This window comes from Dipodomys ordii, unplaced genomic scaffold (genome assembly GCF_000151885.1).
Source record: "Dipodomys ordii isolate 6190 unplaced genomic scaffold, Dord_2.0 Scaffold166, whole genome shotgun sequence".
Classification (NCBI taxonomy): Eukaryota; Metazoa; Chordata; class Mammalia; order Rodentia; family Heteromyidae; genus Dipodomys; species Dipodomys ordii.
In genome coordinates, this window is record NW_012267382.1 from 1,262,184 (window position 1) to 1,280,751 (window position 18,568).

General features: G+C 63.9%; 1 protein-coding gene across 1 annotated transcript in view; it reads left to right on the forward strand.

The window, feature by feature from the left end:
- Brsk2 (BR serine/threonine kinase 2) overlaps positions 1-15,125 on the forward strand; it is a 43,450-nt gene extending 28,325 nt beyond the window's left edge. Inside the window, exons 14-21 of the mRNA XM_013033360.1 lie at positions 3,497-3,557; positions 4,396-4,603; positions 4,985-5,033; positions 9,208-9,331; positions 11,079-11,259; positions 11,342-11,431; positions 13,507-13,554; positions 14,956-15,125. Coding sequence (XP_012888814.1) covers positions 3,497-3,557; positions 4,396-4,603; positions 4,985-5,033; positions 9,208-9,331; positions 11,079-11,259; positions 11,342-11,431; positions 13,507-13,554; positions 14,956-15,125 — 931 coding nt within the window. The remainder of the gene's footprint in view (positions 1-3,496; positions 3,558-4,395; positions 4,604-4,984; positions 5,034-9,207; positions 9,332-11,078; positions 11,260-11,341; positions 11,432-13,506; positions 13,555-14,955) is intronic.
- The last annotated feature ends 3,443 nt before the right edge of the window (positions 15,126-18,568 follow it).

The following is an 18,568-nucleotide window of genomic DNA, read 5'->3' on the forward strand; positions in this document are numbered from 1 at the left end:
GCTGAGCTGGACTGGGCTGGGCTGGGCTGGGCTGAGCTGGGCTGGGCTGGACTGGGCTGGGTTGGGCTGGGCTGAGCTGAGCTGGACTGAGCTGGGCTGGGCTGGGCTGTGCTGAGCTGGACTGGGCTGGATTAGACTGGATTGTGCTAACTAGCTGAGCTGGACTGGACTGCTGAGCTGAGCTGGGCTGGGCTGGATTAGACTGGGTTGGACCGGATTGAACTAAGATGGGCTGAGCTGAGCTGGACTGAGCCTGACTTCGTTGAAGCACACTGGGTTGGGCTGGGCTGGAGTGAGCTGAGCTAGACTGGGCCGAACTGGATTAGACAGGACTGGGCTGAGCTGGGCTGTGATTTGGTCCAGCCATGTGCAGAGCCACCACCCTGGCTGGCTCCTGGGTTGCTGATGCCTGGCTGTCCGCTAGCGTCCAGCAGCAGTGCTTTAGGCAAGGATGTGGTGAGCAAGCACGGCTGTCCCAACAGGACCCTGGAGAGGGAAGGGCACCGGAGCCTGGGAACCGGAAGTGTGTGGGCCGGGGGCAGGGGAGGCCTGCTCAGATCTTCCTGCTGGGTTCAGCCTTTAAGGGACCCCAACTTGCCCCCGGGAGGTGGTGTCTCGGCCATTTCAGGCTCGAGCCTGGCAAGGCCCAGCAGCCCTGGCTACCGCTGGTCTCAGCCAGCGCCCCCTTCCCTCTCCTGCTGGAGCTGCTGCTTGACCCTGAGTCGGGAGCCACGAGGCGGCCCAGTGTCCATCCTGGTAGCACTGCCCAGGCTGACCGGCTGCTCGCAGGCCCTGTGCAGGCATCGCGGCTGGCCTGGCCTTCAGCCCAGGCTCCCACCCTTCTCATTCTCCAGCCGCTATTGCACACTTGGGTCCTGGTGCTGGGTCGGACGGCAAGCACCGGACAGTCCTGCTGGCTTTCCCGCCACCCTGGCTCTTCTCTGGTGCCTGTGCCTGACCTCGGCAGGGCTGTCAGCCCACATCCCCGCCTCCTGCCTCACCCTTCCACCACCCTACAGGCCGAGGCCCGTGGGGCTCTGCCCCCCTTCCTGCCCACAGGGCCTTCATGGGCCCTTGCGCTCCCCCCTGCATGGCCTGTATGAGCCTGTGCCCCCTTCCCGCCCACGTGGCCTGTGCTCCCCTTCCTGATTGTGTGGCCTGTGTGGCCCGTGCCCCCTTCCTGCCCACGTGGCCTGTGTGGCCTGTGTCCCCTTCCCCTCTCGTGGCCTGCGTAGGCCGGTGTGTCCCCTTCCCCTCTCGTGGCCTGCATGGGCTGGTGTTGCCTTGCAGTTCCTGTGGCCTGTGTGGGTTGGAGCTCCCCTCCTTACCCACGTGGCCCGGTGGATCCCCAGCATCTGTCCTGCTTCCAGCCTGCTGCCGTGGGGGGCACAGCCCCCTGCGGACCGTGGAGCTGTCACGCCCCAGCCTGCTTCTGCTCCCGGCCTGGCCACTCGTCCTTCAGCCACCGCGGGCCACGGGCTGGGAGCGGAGGTCGCGTGGGGTGGGTGGGGGTGAGCGCTCTCTAAGCCGTTTGCCACCGCCACCTTGTCTACAAGGTCCCCAGCGCGGGGTGCCGTGGCTCTGGCCCGTCCTCTCCTGTCCTCTCTGCGTGGCCTAGGAGCAGCTCCGTGGCGGAGGTCTTGCCTGGTGAGGCCGGGGGGCAGTGTGCCTGGCCGCGGCGGGCCTGGCAGCCGGCCCGTGTACGTGGGCCACGGCAGTAACTCTGTTTTCTCGCTTTGTTCCTGCTGTAGTAAAGCAGTGTTCAGTAAAAGCCTGGATATCGTTGAAGCCCATCCCCAATTCAGCAGAGAAGACAGGTACACACCTTGCCCACTGTCCTGCCCTCCCAGCCCCAGGCGGGCGGAGGGGGCCAGGCAGGCACGGGGCGCCTGGTGGCGGGCCCGGCTGCGGACACTTCTCGCCCCTCCTCTTCGGGAATGGGTCTCGGCAGGGCAGAGGAAGGACCCAGCCTAGGGCTGAGGCTAGGATCTGTGTCCCAGGGCCATGCCCCGGGCCTGCGCGCTCTGGCTTACACGGCCCTGCTGTATTTGCTTACTGGGATCCACCCGTGGATACAGGCATACTGCCCCCTGCTGGTCCCCTCTGTCCAGTGGGCAGTGCTGGTCCTGGCTAGGTCTAGGTAGCCAGAATTGAAGTGGATCTGTGTCTTGTGGCAGGTGGCGGGGGGCAGGGGGGGGGAGGTGGCCCTGGGTGGGTGGTGACAGGCAGGGCTGCCACCCAGGAGCATGAGCTGTCTGCTCAGGCCCCGGCTCAGAGGAGCCCCTTGCTGCCCAGTGCCCACCTCTGCCGTCACCCTCCCGCCCCCCACCCCCACCCCAACGTGCTCAGGGCTGGCCTGTGCTGAGCCCTGGGAGCTTGATTGGAGCTGCTTGAAGCCAGACAGGAAGCTGCGTGTGGTGCCTGTGCCCCACAGCTTCTCCCTGCTTTCCTTGTGCCCAGCGGGGTGCTTGTGGCTGCACTGTGGGCCCTTGCTTGTTGTGTCTGCCAGCATGGCTGCCACGCCCCCTGCCCCCCCCCATCCCATCTCCGGTCTAGATCCCAAGTGTACACCTGGACCTTGGCCCGGCTCTGCCCCGCGTGCCTCCCTGGCCCGGCACTGCGCCGGGCATGGGTCTTGCTGCATCTAGGCGCCTTAGCAGTCAGATGGGAAAATCGAGCTCATGGCTGTGTGGCTCCACCTACTGCCCAGGGTCCAGCCAGGAGCCCGTGCAGCCCTCCGTGCTCTGCGGCTCCTGCCTGCTGCTCCCAGCCCGGGAGCCGGGTTGTGTGCAGGCCGAGTCCTGGCAGGACCGGCTGGCAGTGGGAGGGGTGGGAGGCGGGCGGCGTGGGTGGTCTTTTTTCCTTTTCTGTCCTCTTTTCTCCTGTGGCACCTTGTTCCTCCTGTAAGAATGGCAGGCTCTGCTGCCTGGGGATGGGCAGACATCCGTGTCCACTCTTGTGAGTGACAGAGCGAAGGCTGCACTCACCTGTGTGTTAGTGGACACGCCAAGCCAGTGGCTGTCCCCAGGATTGGTCAAGAAGAGGGCCGTGGGCGGGCCCAGACGTTTCCATGGGCATCTGTGGACATGGGGGGTGGGCTAGTGGTGGCTGTAGCCCACAGGCACTGTGGTAAATCAGCTTGGAGAGGCCAGGCTTGGGCACCATGGACATGAAGTGGGCACGGCATGAGGCTTTGCCTGGACAGGGCTGTGTCCAGTCACAGAGCCCACCTTGCTCCTCCTCTGTCCGTCTACCCAAGTACCTCCAGACCGAGCCCAAACGGTTGATGGGAGGGAGGCGGAGCCTGCACAGCTGAGCTGCTCACAGGCACTGGCGGGCCAGGTCACAGAATTACCCCCGGCACTGCCGGGGCACGTAGTGGACAGGGACCAGGCCCGGCCGCCTAGGTGCGGGTCAGATCCAGAGGTGTCCTGGAGGGCCACGTGGGGGACCCCGGAGCCCAGCCCGCGAGTCACCGCTCTGCTCTGCATCCCAGGTCCCGGTCCATCAGCGGCGCCTCCTCTGGCCTCTCCACGAGTCCGCTCAGCAGCCCCCGGGTGAGTGATGACCGCTCCCACCTCCGGCCCGCGGGGCTGCTGTCCTGCCCACAGATAGGCCCGCCAGGCGGTGCATGCCGGGGCGGGAGGGCAGCGCCCCTGTGGACCAGGCAGCTGCCCGCCCTGGCGCACAGGCCTCGGCCGCCAGGGCTGGGCCCCTGGTGTCTGTGCTTAGGCTGCTCTGGCTAACTGCACTTCTGTTTTGTGTTTGTTTTTTTTTTTTGTGTGTGTGTCCCTTGTTTTCTTTTGTGGCAAACCCTCCCCCCGGCTGCCCCCCACCCTTGGGTCCTTCTTGGGGTCCTGCTTGGGGTCCTGCTCGACGCCTTTCTGATCCTTGCTTCTGTGTGTGCATGGGGGGGGGCGCATGGTCTCCGCCTGCTCGCTCTCTCGCTCGCTCTCGGCGACCCCGTAGCCTGTTAGAAAGTTCGTCCTGCCCCCTCTGCCCCCGGAGCCCTCCCGTGTGGCCTGCCCCCCGGCTGAGCCCCCTCGTGTGGCCTGCCCCCCGGCTGAGCCCCCCCGTGTGGCCTGCCCCCTGGCCACCTCCGTGGAGCCCGAAGCTTGTCGGAGCATCTCGCGGCCCGGACACCTCCTCCCTCCACAGGCCGCCCTGCGGCCCAACCCCAAGACCCAGACTTTGCCGTGCAAGGCCAAGCTGACCGACAGGCCGCTTCAGGGCGCCAGGTCCAACCCGCTCCCGGCCTGCACCCAGGCCCGGCCACCTGGCACCAGCCTCGGCTCCCAGCCCGCCCTGGCTCCTGGTGCCCCTGCCCTGCCGGCCACCACCCGGCTCCAGCTCACCGGGACTGAACCAAACACCAAATCTGTCCCCACCATACAGGTGACCCCTCACCCCTCACCAAGGGGTAGTCCCCTCCCCACCCCCAAGGGGACGCCCGTCCACACGCCAAAGGAGAGCCCAGCAGGCACCCCCAACCCCACGCCGCCGTCCAGCCCCAGCGTCGGAGGGGTGCCCTGGCGGACCCGGCTCAACTCTATCAAGAACAGTTTCCTGGGCTCACCTCGCTTCCACCGCCGGAAACTGCAAGGTCAGTGCCCACGCAGGGCACCGCAAGCCCTTCCCCCGCTGTCCCCAGACCCACTGCACCTGCAGCCACGGGGGCCACCAGCCACACTGCTGTACCCCACCCCCCAGCCCATGCTGGCTCTCTGGCCCACCCTCCTGTCTTCCTTGGACGTCATTCTGCCCCGAAGCTCGGGCAGCAGCTGTGCCAGGCAAGGCCAGTTACAGGGTTGGGAAGTTCTCAGGACAGCCTGGAACACCAGGTGCCATCTGGCTAGATCTGGGCTAGCTGGGCTTCAGCACCAGGAACTGGACAGCTCCGTCTGGGCGGGCAGGCAGGGCCTGGGGCACACCTGGTGGGAGGAAGGAGCCGGCCCCTCATTTCTCTCCCACTTCTCTCTCACAGTTCCAACACCTGAGGAAATGTCCAACCTGACCCCTGAGTCCTCTCCAGAGTAAGTAGTTCTGCTCAGGCGCCGGTGGGGAAATGCAGACCCGTTCCAGGACTTGGGGGGGGGGATGAGGACCCGTCCCATGACTGGGTGGGGTGAGGTAGAAGAGGACCTGTCCCATGACTGGGCGGGTGGGGGAGATGAGGACCTGTCCCAGGACTGGGGGTGGGGGGGATGAGGACCCGTCCCATGACTGGGCAGGTGGGGTAGAAGAGGACCTGTCCCATGACTGGGTGGGTGGGGGAGATGAGGACCTGTCCCATGACTGGGGGTGGGGGAGATGAGGACCCGTCCCATGACTGGGTGGAGTGTGGGGGGAGATGAGGATCTGTCCCATGACTGGGGGGTGGGGAGATGAGGACCTGTCCCATGACTGGGTGGGGTGAGGTAGAAGAGGACCTGTCCCATGACTGGGCGGGTGGGGGAGATGAAGACCCTTCCCATGACTGGGTGGGGGGGGGAGATGAGGACCTGTCCCATAACTGGGTGGGGGGGGGAGATGAGGACCTGTCCCATAACTGGGTGGAGTGGGGGGGGAGATGAGGACCTGTCCCATGACTGGGTGGAGTGGGGGGGGGAGATGAGGACCTGTCCCATGACTGGGGGTGGGGGAGATGAGGATCTGTCCCATGACTGGGTGGAGTGTGGGGGGAGATGAGGATCTGTCCCATGACTGGGGGGGAGGTAGGGGGAGATGAGGACCCGTACCATGACTGGGTGGAGTGGGGGGGAGATGAGGACCCGTCCCAGGACTGGGGGGGGTGGGGGGAGATGAGGACCTGTCCCAGGACTGGGTTGGGGGGGGAGATGAGGATCTGTCCCATGACTGGGTGGAGTGGGGGGGAGATGAGGACCCGTCCCATGACTGGGGGGGTGGGGGTGTGGTAGTTGAGGACCCGTCCCATGACTGGGTTGGGGGGAGATGAGGACCCCTCCCAGGACTGGGCGGGGTGGGGGGAATTGAGGACCTGTCCCATGACTGGAAGCCACCACCTGAGGCTTTTCTCCTCGTCTCCTCGGCCTGTCTGCTCCTGCCCACCACAGAACCAGGCTCACTTGGTCTACTTGGGGTTCCCAGCCACGTGGCGCGGGGTAACTCAGCCTTGCTCAGAAGCCACAGACCCCTGGGAGACCTGAGGCTGACTAGGGGACAGGCAACGGAGGTACACGGCCCTTTGAGGGCCCGAGGCTGGTGGGGAAGCCTGCGTCACAGGAGAATGTGGGAGAGGGCAGCTGTAAGACCCAGGGTCATCTCCCAGAGTCAGGCCGCTGTGCCTGGTGGCCATGCCAGGGGAGGGGGGGTGCGGGGGGGCAGCCTCTGCAGGGCTGGGGCAGACAGCAGCAGGGCCAGCCCCAGTGCCTCCTGCAGCCCTCAGCTGGGGGAGGAAGGAAGCCTAGGTGGGCAGAGCTGCACCCACCTGTAGTCCTGTAGACCCGTTGTAGTAGGTGTCTAGAAGTAGAAATGCCTTGTCCAGTACCCAGGCCCTCTCTGCCTTCTGCGGAGACTTCTGTCATTGGTGTCTGTGTCTGCACCTGTGAAAACAACACAGGACCCTCACAGACCTCCTGCAAAGAGCAGCAGCCTGGCTGGGGCCACGTGGCCTCCTGCAAAGAGCAGCGGCCTGGCTGGGGCCACGTGGCCTCCTGCAAAGAGCAGCGGCCTGGCTGGGGCCACGTGGCCTCCTGCAAAGAGCACAGGGCCGGTGGCTGTAATCTTGCTACCAGCTCTCAACCAGATCCCGTGGGGGACAGCTAGCCCCCGGAACGGCGTCTGGACTGGACTTCCTGCCTAGACCAATGCCACCTTCTCCACCAGTATTTCAGCGAGAGGTAGAGGCACACCTCAGCGGATTCTAAGCTTGGTTTTGTTTTGCTGGTGATCCTGGGGTTTGAACCTAGTGCTTCATGCAAACAAGGCGCGGGCCTCATGAGCATGCCCCCAGGGGTTTTTTGTTCTGATAGAGCCTGGGGCTTCACCTTGGCTGGCCTCGGACTGCACTCCTCTTACTAAGGCCCCCACGTAGCTGGGAGTGTGGCCATGTCTGCTATGTGGGTTGAGAGGAGAGGTGGTTAACCCCTGCCCTGTAGACTCCAGTTTCCACCTCAGGTAGCCTGGATTGAAGGTGTCAATCGCTTCACCTGGACGTGGCCCTCTCTCCTCTTACTGGGTTTCCTAAACAGACCTGTGATGACCCTGGTTCTTGGAAAAGTAGGAAGAAAGGCACCGTTGCCTGAGGTAGCTGGCCAAGCCCCTTTGAGGATCCCCTCCAAGGGTCTTGTCCCCCACCAGGGCCTGTCCCCCACCAGGGCCTGCACCAGTGCAGTAGTCCAGAAACAGCACCATCACCCTCTCCCTCCTCCCGTGTGGGGAGCCGCCTGCTGCCTGCTGCCCAGGCAGTGGCGAGCCTGTCAGCACCCACTTGCCTCAGTCTCCTGCAGCGCTGTCTGTCTGCGTAGCTGTCTTCCTCCTGGGGCCTTGGGTGGATGGGAAGGGCCTTCCGTGCTTTCAGGACTGTGTGCAGTGTCAGACTCCTGTAGTTCCCGCCAGGCCTGTGGTCCAGCCATACGGACCCTGACACTTCTGCCAAGGGCTGCATCCTCACTTACAGATCACCAGGCTTCGGGACGGCATGCAGGGTCCCACAGTGCAAGAGGCCCAGGGTGGGGGGGGTTCTGATACGACATTGCACGTGGATTCCAGAACTGCCCCCGTGGGTCTCTGGGCCCAGAGACCCAACATGAACACCAGGGCAGGTGGGCAACAGCCTTGAGCCAAGAACTCTGCATACACGATGGTTGCAGGCAGCAGAAGCCTGGGCACTGGGCCAGCAGCCACGTGTGCCAGGTCGGCTATGGCGATCAAACAGCTCCAGACACAGACACAGAGGAGGCAGTTAAAAGGGAGGTCCCTTGCCAAGCCCCGGGTCAGAACGGGAGGTGCCCAGCACAGAGCCCACACCAAGCTTGGCCATCGTGGCCCCAGCAAAGTCCCCGACCTGGGCCACTGCGGCCACTCCCCTCAGCACCTGGTCTTTATGTGTCTCTGGCTGGAACCCGTGAAATAGGTGTGACTGGTGGGCAGCGGCTCTGTGTGCTCACGGCGGCTACACCTGGATCCCGCTGTGTGCTCACTGGCCTCGTCTGCCTGCTGCCCCAGCCGGCATCTGTGCTGCAGCAGCATGGGCCCAGCGAGGCGGCTGCCCGGCTGGGTGACAGCCTGTCTCTGGAGCAGGGTCCTGGCAGTGGCTTCCATGGGCCGAAGGCTTCGAGATGAGGGCCGCCAGGCTGTGGTGTCTTGGGCTGGGCTGGGAATGAACACCTCTCCACAGTTCCAGGTGCTAGACCAGATTGAGGTTGAGTCGATGCCACCTGCAGCCTCCTCAGGAGGCTGTGCCGACCTCAGGAGAGGCGCTCCGGGCCGGGCCCCTGTGCTACCGCTCTGCGCTGGCCGCCGGGCAGCGCTTAGGCCTCTGCGGGGGTGGGGCTCCTGCAAACAGAAGGGCATCATGACTCAGGAGACAGTGGGGAGTGGACAGATGGCTGTGGGACAGGGGACCAACCGCACAGGCCCCTATGTGTCCGGGTCCTGCCACAGGCAGCCCAGGCTAGCTGGGCAGCAGGGGGCAGTGGCAGACTAGCACTAGTCATGTTCTGTGTCAAGCTGAGAATATGTTGTCAACCTAAGAAGGCAAATCCGGTTAAGTATAGAGTTACACAGACTGGTTCAGGGTTTGGGGTGGGGTCTGTGTGGCTGAGAGGGGTTCTGACCCTGGGGGCCGGTGAGGGTCCTGCGTTTCACAGGGCGGGGCACCATCAGCTTGGGCGCGGTGTTCTCTATGACTGTCTTGTGTATACTTATAAGCGCAAGGCTCCCATCAATTCTGCCAAGAAAGGACAGAGCAAGCAACTCCAGAGTTTAGGAACCTAAACAGATGGACAAAGCCAGGGTCCCTCCCTTCCCCTTCACCGAGTGTCCATCAAGTGCCCTCCAGACGTGGGTGGGGCGAGGTCTGAGTAGCAGGAAGCTGCTAGGGACAGTGGATGGACTGGTTAGGGCTGGGCTGGGGTTAGGGTTTGGAGTTGATGGGGCTGTGGCTAGGTTAGGGTGCAGTGGAGGGGCAGCCGTCAGAGTGACCAGACACCGCAACCTGGTCCTTACATCCCCTGCCCTGCCTAGGCTGGCCAAGAAATCCTGGTTCGGGAACTTCATCAACCTGGAGAAGGAGGAGCAGATCTTTGCGGTCATCAAGGACAAACCCCTGAGCTCCATTAAGGCCGACATTGTGCACGCCTTCCTCTCGGTGAGGCCGCCGGGGAGCTGGGTGGACGTCCCCTGGCTGTGGACCTGCGTCCACGTGGACCGCGGGTGCCTGTGTCCCCAGGGGAGCTGGGTGGGCGTCCCCTGGCTGTGGACCCACGTACCACGTGGACCGCGGGTGCTGTGTCCATAGGTGTCCCCTGGCCGGGTCCAGCGCACCACGCAGGTGCTTGTGTTCAGCTCATCCTGAGCCTGCCTTCCTGGATAAGCAGGGCCCACTCAGGCCCTTGCCTGCAGGGGGCGCTGTGCTGCCCACAGAGTGGGGAGCTGCCTGTGGGTGGGAGTAACAGAGGGGGTTCTGGGGGTAAAATCACCTGTAAGCAAAGGGGAGTGGGGCTAGGCTGTGACCCTGAGGACCTGGGAGAGCCTGCTGGCCCTCTGTGGACATCCTGAGGTCAGACTCTATTTCCAATTTGCTGCTGCTGCTGCTGCTGCTGCTGTGTGTGTGTGTGTGTGTGTGTGTCCTGAGACTTGAACTCTGGGAGCTTTATTGCTCAAGGCTAGGGCTCTACCGCTTGAGCCACAGCTCCACTTCAGGCTTTTTGGTGGTTAATCGTAGATACGAGTCTCATGGACTTTCCTGCTTAGGCTGGCATTGAACAGTGATCCTCAAAGCTCAGCCTCCTGAATAGCTATGATCACAGGAGTGAGCCCCTGGTGCCTGTTTGTTCACTTCTTTATCGCATGGCAGGCAGGTTTTGGAGTCAGCCCCGCCCGGGGTTCAGTGGCCTGTGGGGGGCCAGGTCCAGGGCTTGGGCTTTCATCTTTTGGAATCTGAAGAGCAGGAGGGCCCTGAGATGTGGTAGAGACTGGGCCAGCACATGAGGTCCCCGAGACTCCTTAGGGGGCCGCTGTCCCTGTGAGTGCCACCCTGGCCTGTGCTGGCCCAGCCTCAGCCCCGTGCCCAGCCCGCCATACCTGCCCCTCCCCCAGGACCTCCATGTGCTGATGTGGGGTGCGGGGGTAGCTGGTCACTCCCAGGCCGCCTCCAAACCCAGGGTGCAGCACAGGCGCCCCTGTCCTGTTGTAACGAACACAGCTTTCCCTGTCCTGTTGTTCCCACAGCGCCCCTGTCCTGTGGTACACAGGGGCCCTTGCCTTGTTGGGCCCTCTGCCCCGGGCCTCTCAGAGCACCTGCTGAGGCAGATGTAGAGCCCCATGAGGTTGAGGATGGCTGTGGAGCCCACAGGGCCTGGGGGTGGGAGGAGACCCTCAGGTCAAGTTAGGGTCTGGGTTAGCACAGCCCCCCAGCCCCCCGAAGTGCCTGCTAGCATCACCTCACCCCTCTATCGCGTCACCAGCCAGCCCGGGCCTCCTTTTGTCCTTCAGGCTGCCCAGTGTTGTGCGCGCGCGCAGGGTGACCCCATCTGTGCGGTGCAGCTCGCGGCCGGGGCAGGGGCTGCGGGCCTGCCCATTTGGTAGAGTAGTGGGACTCACGAGTGTGCCTGGCTCACGTCCCATGGACAGCCAAGGCCTGTGGCCCTTTCGGCCACTCCCGTTGCCTAGGGGCAGCCTGATGCCCCTCTGTCCTACCTCCCACCTGGTGTATGTGCCCCCACCTTCTGTAAGGATTCCTGTGGCCAGGAGAGAATGCAGGGCTGGTGCCCTCGGCCCCGCGCTGGCCGGGCTTCCTGGCTTTGCCCAGCCACCCTGGCTGGCAGATCTCAGAAGGACGGAGAACTGGGGACGGGGACCCGGGTGCCCCAGGCTGATGCCACTACACCCCGCAGATCCCCAGCCTCAGCCACAGCGTCATCTCCCAGACAAGCTTCCGGGCTGAGTACAAGGCGACGGGCGGGCCAGCCGTGTTCCAGAAGCCGGTCAAGTTCCAGGTGGACATCACCTACACCGAGGGCGGCGAGGCCCAGAAGGAGAACGGCATCTACTCGGTCACCTTCACCCTGCTCTCAGGTGAGCCCCGCCCCCGCCCCGCCCCCGCCCGCTGGCCCCAGCGCCACCCTCCTCGGGCCTCACCCCTGCCCCGTCCCTGCAGGCCCCAGCCGCCGCTTCAAGAGGGTGGTGGAGACCATCCAGGCCCAGCTGCTGAGCACCCATGACCAGCCCTCGGCCCAGCACTTGTCAGGTGAGGTGGGCGCAGTGAGGCCCTGCGTCCGTGAGCGGGGTTGGCGGCGTTGCGTGGACGGGAGGTATGAGGACCGAGCATGGCTCCCGGCTCCTCGGCCGGATGCCCGCCTCCCTGCCCCGAGCCGAGCTGCTCGCAGGGAGCAGGGCTCGCCCCGGGCACAACGGGCGGCAGCACACTGAAAGGCACCTCTTGTCCACCGTAGAACCGCCCCCGCCAGCGCCAGGACTAAGCTGGGGCGCTGGGCTTAAGGGCCAGAAGGTGGCCACCAGCTACGAGAGTAGCCTCTGACGCTGGCAGGTAAGGTGCCCGGCCTGCTGCCGGGGCGGGAGGGCCGTGGGCAGGGCCTCCAGCTACAGCCAGGCTGGCCTTGAGGGGGCACCGCCTGCCCCCTCTTCCGTCCTGGTCCTGGACAGGCCAGTGGGCCCCGCATTGAGGCCCGCCCCTCAGGGCCCCCTGCAGCCCTCCACGAGGGCAGGGGCTTCCTGTTTCCCCACAGCGCCTGACCACCCACAGCCTTACCTCAAACTGGAGACGGCCCAAGGCCTCCACCCAGGCCCACGGCAGGGCCCTCGGGAGGCGCCGGGGCCTCGGGCATGGGGCCGCTGGGCATCTGGCGGGGCTGAGGGCCTGCGCACGCTCACAGGCCCCCTTGCTCTTCAAGGGGTGCCCTGGCCGGTGGTGTGCACGGGGCTGCTGTCCCATGAGGGTCTGGGGGATATGAAGAGCGGCCCGAGTCCAGCCTCCGAGCCTCACGGCCGGGGGGTCTCCAGGGCTTCACCCAGCCGGTGTCCACGGCAGGCCTGTCAGGTGACCTGCGGCGCGCGCAGGGTCCCGGAGGTCCTGTCCACCCATCCCCATGCTCATTCCATCCTCATTCCATCCCCTGCGGGTGTGCCCGGGGCAGGGGCAGGGCGGGGCCAGGTGCCCTGTGGTGGGAGGAGGGGTGGTCAGCGGGGCCTGCTTTGCCCTTGGGAGGTGCCAGGCCTCCATCTTAGAGCAGAGGAAAACACCAAGGAACTGCAGCAGGGCTGTGGAGGAGATGGGGACCAGGAGGCCAGCCAGCGACTGAGGCTGGGCAGAGAAGCCTGGAGCCCAGGGTGGTGCCCAGGGCCCTCCACCTGCAGGGCCGTCTGCGCACTGCTGCTCTGCTCTGAGGGGGTCTTGGACCACCCACGGCCTGTCTGCCCACGTTGTCACCCCCAGTCCCTGCCCGCTCCCAGGTGTCCCAGTGAGCAAAGTGTGGCCCATGAGGGACCTGGCTGTGTCTCTGCCCTGCCAGCCTGGCTCTGCCGAGCCCGTCCAGAGACCGTTGGGTGCTCACTCTCAGCCTCATCTGTTTCCTTGTGGGCCTGGGGCCCCTAGTCGGGACCGTGGCCCTGCACGGTCTCCTTGAGGCGTAGCCAGCTCTCTTGGGCCTCCTCGCACACTGGACACAGGTCCTGTGCAGGTGTGCCCTCTACCCCTCAGCTCTGCAGCCACCCAAGGCTCGGCCCCTCCCAGGCTGGGCCTCTGCCAGCACTGACACACCGAAGCCCAGCAGAGGGAATGGGGCAAGGAAGGGGGGCACCAAGAGGAACTGAGGGGCGAATGGGGGCCAGCGTGCAGTGGCTATCAACGTAGCCAGGTTCAGAGGCACCTGCTGCGCGGGCATGGTCCTGCGGTCCTCAGCCTGGGACCAGGCCGTACCCAGGCCTCCAGCTGACCACGCCTCTCCTCCTGGGGCCTGCCCTTAGCTCCACCCCTTAAGCCAGCTCCGCCTTAAGGGAGGGCTCAGGGACAGGCCCCACCCACAGGAGCTCCTGCACTCCTGGCTCTGCCACCCCCTGTAGCCCGCCCCCTCCAGATGAACTTGTCCACTCCTGGCTCTGCCACCCCCTGTGGCCCGCCCCCTCCAGATGAACTTGTCCACTCCTGGCTCTGCCACCCCCTGTGGCCCGCCCCCTCCAGATGAACTTGTCCACTCCTGGCTCTGCCCCTCTGTGGCCTGCCCCCTCCCAGCCGCCGCCTGTGGGTGGAGAGCGGGCAGCCTTTTTCACTCTCTCCCTCCCTCCTTTCTCCATTCTGTGCTCCAGACACCACTAACTGTATGGAAATGATGACGGGGCGGCTTTCCAAATGTGGTAAGAATCCCCACGCTCACCTGGCACCTGGGCCTGCAACGCACTGCTCTCCCCCACAGCCTACCCTGGCCAGTGCAGCCCTGCTGGGCGGGGCTGGCTTAGGCCCCCTGTGTATGCACAGGCCCCTGGGCACCTGCCACCCCATCTTCTGCCAGAAGCAGTCTCTGTCACTCACCCCTTCCTGGCAGTCTTTGCCTGTCCCCACAACCAGGAACCTCTAGGGAGCCCAAGGCTTAGGGCAGGAAGGGCTGGCCAGGGTCTTGAAGTAGGTGCTGATCTGGCCTCAGGGTAGACCGTCCACCTGTCACTCCTGGCAGGAGGAGAGGCTTGTTAGAAAGGGGAGGAGCCTATCAGGGAGAGGAGGGGCCTTCAGGAAGTGGAGGAGCCTATCAGGGAGGAGGAGCCTGTCAGGGAGGGGAGGGGCCTGTCAGGGAGAGGAGGAGCCTGTCAGGGAGGGGAGGGGCCTGTCAGGGAGGAGGAGCCTGTCAGGGAGGGGAGGGGCCTGTCAGGGAGGGGAGGGACCTGCAGTGCTCAGGGTGGAGGTGGAGGTCATATTGTGGAGTGGAGTGGAGGTTTTTTTTTTTTTTTTCCAATACGGGATTTTGAACTAGGAGTGGAGTTGAGGTGGGCATCTGCCCCAGAAGGGGTGGTCATCCCATTTTTGCCCCATTCTTCCTGCCTTCTGGGACCAGGAACCTAGACCTGGCTACCTGTCCCCAGTCCCCTCACCTGCCCACCATGCCTGTCCATCCACCCATCCATGCACACATCTTTCCACCCATCCATCCGTTCATCCATCCACCCACCCATCCATCCATCCATCCATCCATCTGCTGCTGACCTGTCCATGCTGGCCTGGGGCTAAGCTCTGGCCATCCTGGAGGTGTGGCAGGCGCATCTGTCTTCTTCTGGGCACTGCTTTGACCTCCCCATCCCTGGGTGGGCCATGGAGCCTGCAGTGGCCCCAGCTTGGCGTTGGAGGCAGACATTGGGGGTCTTGGTCCTTGAGCTGCTGCTTCCAGGGTGGGAATGAGCCAGCTGGTGTGCAGGAGGCTCGGCGGGGAGGGGAGGCCAGGGGCCTTCAGGGGCAGGCCTGTTGGGGGAGACCTCCATTTTCAGGAGCCCCGGGCCCCCATGGCCGCTCCCGTGCCCTGGAGTGAGGGAGCCTGCTGCCGCCTGCCACCCGCTTGCTGCCTGCCTGTCCCTCCGCCCCCCATCACAAACCTCATCTCGCTGGTTTCTTCCTCCCACCAAGGCCCCTTTCGTTCATGTGTTTGTTTGTTCTCTTTCTCTCCTTTCCCTCCCTCCCTTTTTTCTTTTCTCTCTCTCTTGTCTTCTGTTCTGTGTACCCAGGCAGCCCATTGAGTAACTTCTTTGACGTAATTAAACAACTTTTTTCAGACGAGAAGAATGGGCAGGCGGCCCAGGCCCCCGGCACACCGGCCAAGCGGAGTGCCCCCGGCCCCTCGGGCGACTCCGTGGCCGCTGGCCCTGGAGGGGACACCGAGTACCCGATGGGCAAGGACATGGCCAGGATGGGGCCGCCCGCCGCCCGCCGTGAGCAGCCTTAGACCCTAGTCCCTCCCCAGCACAGCACTGACCGTGGCCGCCGCCGCCGCCGTGGTGTGGACCCAGACCACACCCGCCCGCTCTGACGTTGTCTCGAGCCAGGGAGGAGAGGAGAGCGGTGCCCGGGCGCGGCCTGTGTCGCACTTGCTCTCTTTTCTCTCTCTCGGTCTCTGTCTCTGCCTGTCTCTGATGACGTCGCTTGTTTCCGCTCTGATACCAGGAATTATCCTGAAAAGTTAACATGTCACCTCCACGTGGCCATCCTCTGCTCCGTGCGGACACTGGCTGACCAGCAGCTGCTGTGGACCTGCCCTCCGCCCCGCCGCTGCTGGGCACAGCAGCCTCTGCTGCCCGCCGCCTCTGCCCACCCTTGGCAGCTCCATTTGGCCCAGTGGAGGAGCACCCAGCTCCCGGGAGAAGCTTCCTGCAGCCCAGCTCACCCGGACTCCCAGAGCCCTCGGCAGCGGCAGCCTGCCCACAGCCTTCAGGGCAGGCCCCCGTGGGAGAAGTGGGAAGACCGTGCACCTGCCTCAGCACCGCACCCAAAGGCCTCCTTGCCACCTCCCTGCTCTGCACCTCGGCCTCCTGCCTCCTGCCTCGTCCGCATCCATTTCTGCACCGCCGGGCTGGGGTTGTGGGTGCTTCTGGCTCTTGACCATCCTCCCTGGCCGAGGTGGCACAGGGAAGCCTGGACACAGCAGAGCTGCCCGGGCTGTGGGGGCTGGGCCCAGATCAGTATTATTTATTTGCTGTTTTAATTTATTGAGTCTATTTCTCCGTTCTCTGTTCAGGGAAGGGTCAGAAACAGTAGTGCCCTCCGTCTGTCCGTCTGTCTGTCCGTCCATCTGTCTGTGTGTGTTGGGCAGGGTGGGTCCAGAGCCAAGGTGCCCTTTGAGGATAGAGCCGTCGGGGCGGGGGAAGCGGGGAACGGGCCGGTGGGTGCAGCACTGGCAAGCTACTGTAAACTTAAAAGAATTCCTGCAAGCTATTTTTATAAACGTTTTTTTTCTTGGTTGTTTTTGGAAAAGGGTGTGTGGGGGAGCTGCTGGGGCAGGGCTGGGTTTGTGTTTGGTTCCTCGCTCCTGGTTATTTCTATATACATATACATATATATATATATATATATATATTTAAAGATCGATGCGGTTAGCCGAACCCAGGTTCTGTTGTATTACTGCCTAGAAGCAGCTCCAATTCCACATGGGGGTCTGGGGCGTCTTCCTGTTGTGAGTGGCTCAGCCTGCAGCCTACTGGTCAGCTGTGCTTGAAAGGGGGTCTTGGTTTCGTGTCTCTGGGCGTGAAGGGTTAGAAGCCCCCAAGCTGGCACCACCCCCAAAGGATGGCAGGGGCACCTTGGGGCTTTTTTTTACGTAAAATCAAAAATGTTTAAAAAAAATGGAAAAACAGAGCGAGAGTCCGCCGTGTGCTCTTCAGCGTGTGTCCTGTCCCTGGCGTGGAGGAGGGTGGCCCGTGCCCGCCCCCATGCCCGCTGGCCGCCGGGCAGACCCGCCTTGCCTCACCCATCTCCAGCTTCCGTCTGTGTTCTGTTCTGTTCTGTTTGCCGGCCCAGGCCTGGGGCTGGCCGGCGCGGCGCACGGCACGGCACGGCCGCAGGAGGCCGGGCGGCAGGTTTGATGCATGCCCCCTCCCCCTCATGTATAGATTTTAATACTTCTGTTACATTAACCTCTACCACAGGCTGAGATTTCTATACGTAAAAACCAAACACCTGTAAAGCAAAGCCACGCGGTACGCGGGTGGGGCCGAGGCAGGACGCTGACAGCAATACTCCGCCGGCTTCCTCTTTTGTACCCTGGACACACAGGACTCACCCAGGCGTCACGGAAACGGACAAGCCCCACGCGGTGTACCCCTGTCCAATAACTGTGAGCAACTTCAGTTCTGGAACAATAAATTCCTCCATAAAAATGCGTGCCATGGGGTCTCCGTCTGGGTGAGGCAGGTGTGGAGAGGCGCCTGGCATGTCCAGAGTGGCCTGTCCCACATGGCCCCCTCCGAGCTGGGCCCCGCTGCACAGAACGAACCCCAGCCTGCACATGTGTCCTGTGGGCCTTGACTGGGCCTTCCCCATGCTGTGTCCCCTCCTCCTTGGACCTTACCGGGGGTGGGGTCAGGGGGGCAGTCCAAGGCCAATGCTGGCAGAGATGAGCCTGCTCTTCCACACACAGCCAAGGCCTGGTGGGGGCCGCCTGGGACCTGGGCCTCCCTTGGTGGCCCGGGGGCGACATGCAAGGCTGGCAGGAGAGGGTCCCAGCTGTGCTCTGGACAGCCACAACCCTGGGTCTGTGCCACACACTGGCCTAGCTGCTCCTCTGCTGCTGAGGCGTGCGCAAGTCCAGGTCCATGTTTGAGGGGCAGCCTGAGCTCCCCTGAGCCCCCAGTCCTCAGGAGTCGCCCTGGGAGCTGCCTACCATGTGTATGCAAGCAAGGCTGGGGGACCTGGGCTCGGGCATGCCCACGCATGCTGGTGCCAGGGGCTGTCTCTGCCCTGTGGGCGTCTGCTAGCCCATCTCTCGGAGATGCCAGGGGCTGTCCTTCTCTCCGGTGATAACCAAGCACCGGTCCCCAGCACTGACATGTTTCCTGGGGCAGGATGGAGACCCTGCACTAGGAAGCGTGTGTGCCATCCTGCCAGGATGGCAAGGATAGGCTGAGACAGAGGTGAACCTAGGGCTCACAGAGCCGGAGCCCAGACAAGGAGACACCACAGTGGGTGGCAGGTGGTGCCCACAGCTACCTGACCAGAGGCCAAGGACAGGCTCATGGCCACTGTGGCACAGTGGCTGCTCAGTCAGCCTTTGCTCTCTTCTTAGCCAGCGGCGGCCCTCCCTGTCAGCCCTGAGCCCGTTCTCAGATGGCCCTGACTGGCCATCTCCATGTCCCTTCTCCACCGACCAGGCCTCTGAATGGCTTTCTGCCCACATGGAGAAAACACCTGATGTTGGGCTGATCAGAAGCCTAAAGCCCCTGCACCTTCTACCCCGTGCTGGAGCAGCAGTAGGTTCTAGAGTTAGGGCACAGCTGGCAGTCCTGGATGCGGCCAGGGCTGCGCCCACCCCTTGAGCAGCACCGGGGACCTCACACTCTACCCTCCTCCCGGCACAGGCTGGAACGGGCTCAGGGAGGAGGCTTCCTTGAGGGCATGAGTTGGCTGGGCCTTGTGGGTCTTGCAGCAGGGCGCCTCTGGGTGAAGGAGGCAGGCCCATGGACCACTGTACCAGGAGGCTTGCCCAGATGGCTGGTGCTGCCTTCACCAGCTGCTGCTGCCCCGTGGCTTCTGGTGGGCATGGGTCCCTCTTACTCATCCCCACACAAAGCCCTCAGCCATCTTCCTGGCCAAGCAAGGAGCCTGGCTACCTCCCCCCCTCACCAGGAGCCCCAGTGGGCTGCCTGGCCACGTTCCTGAATGCACTGAGCAAGGAAG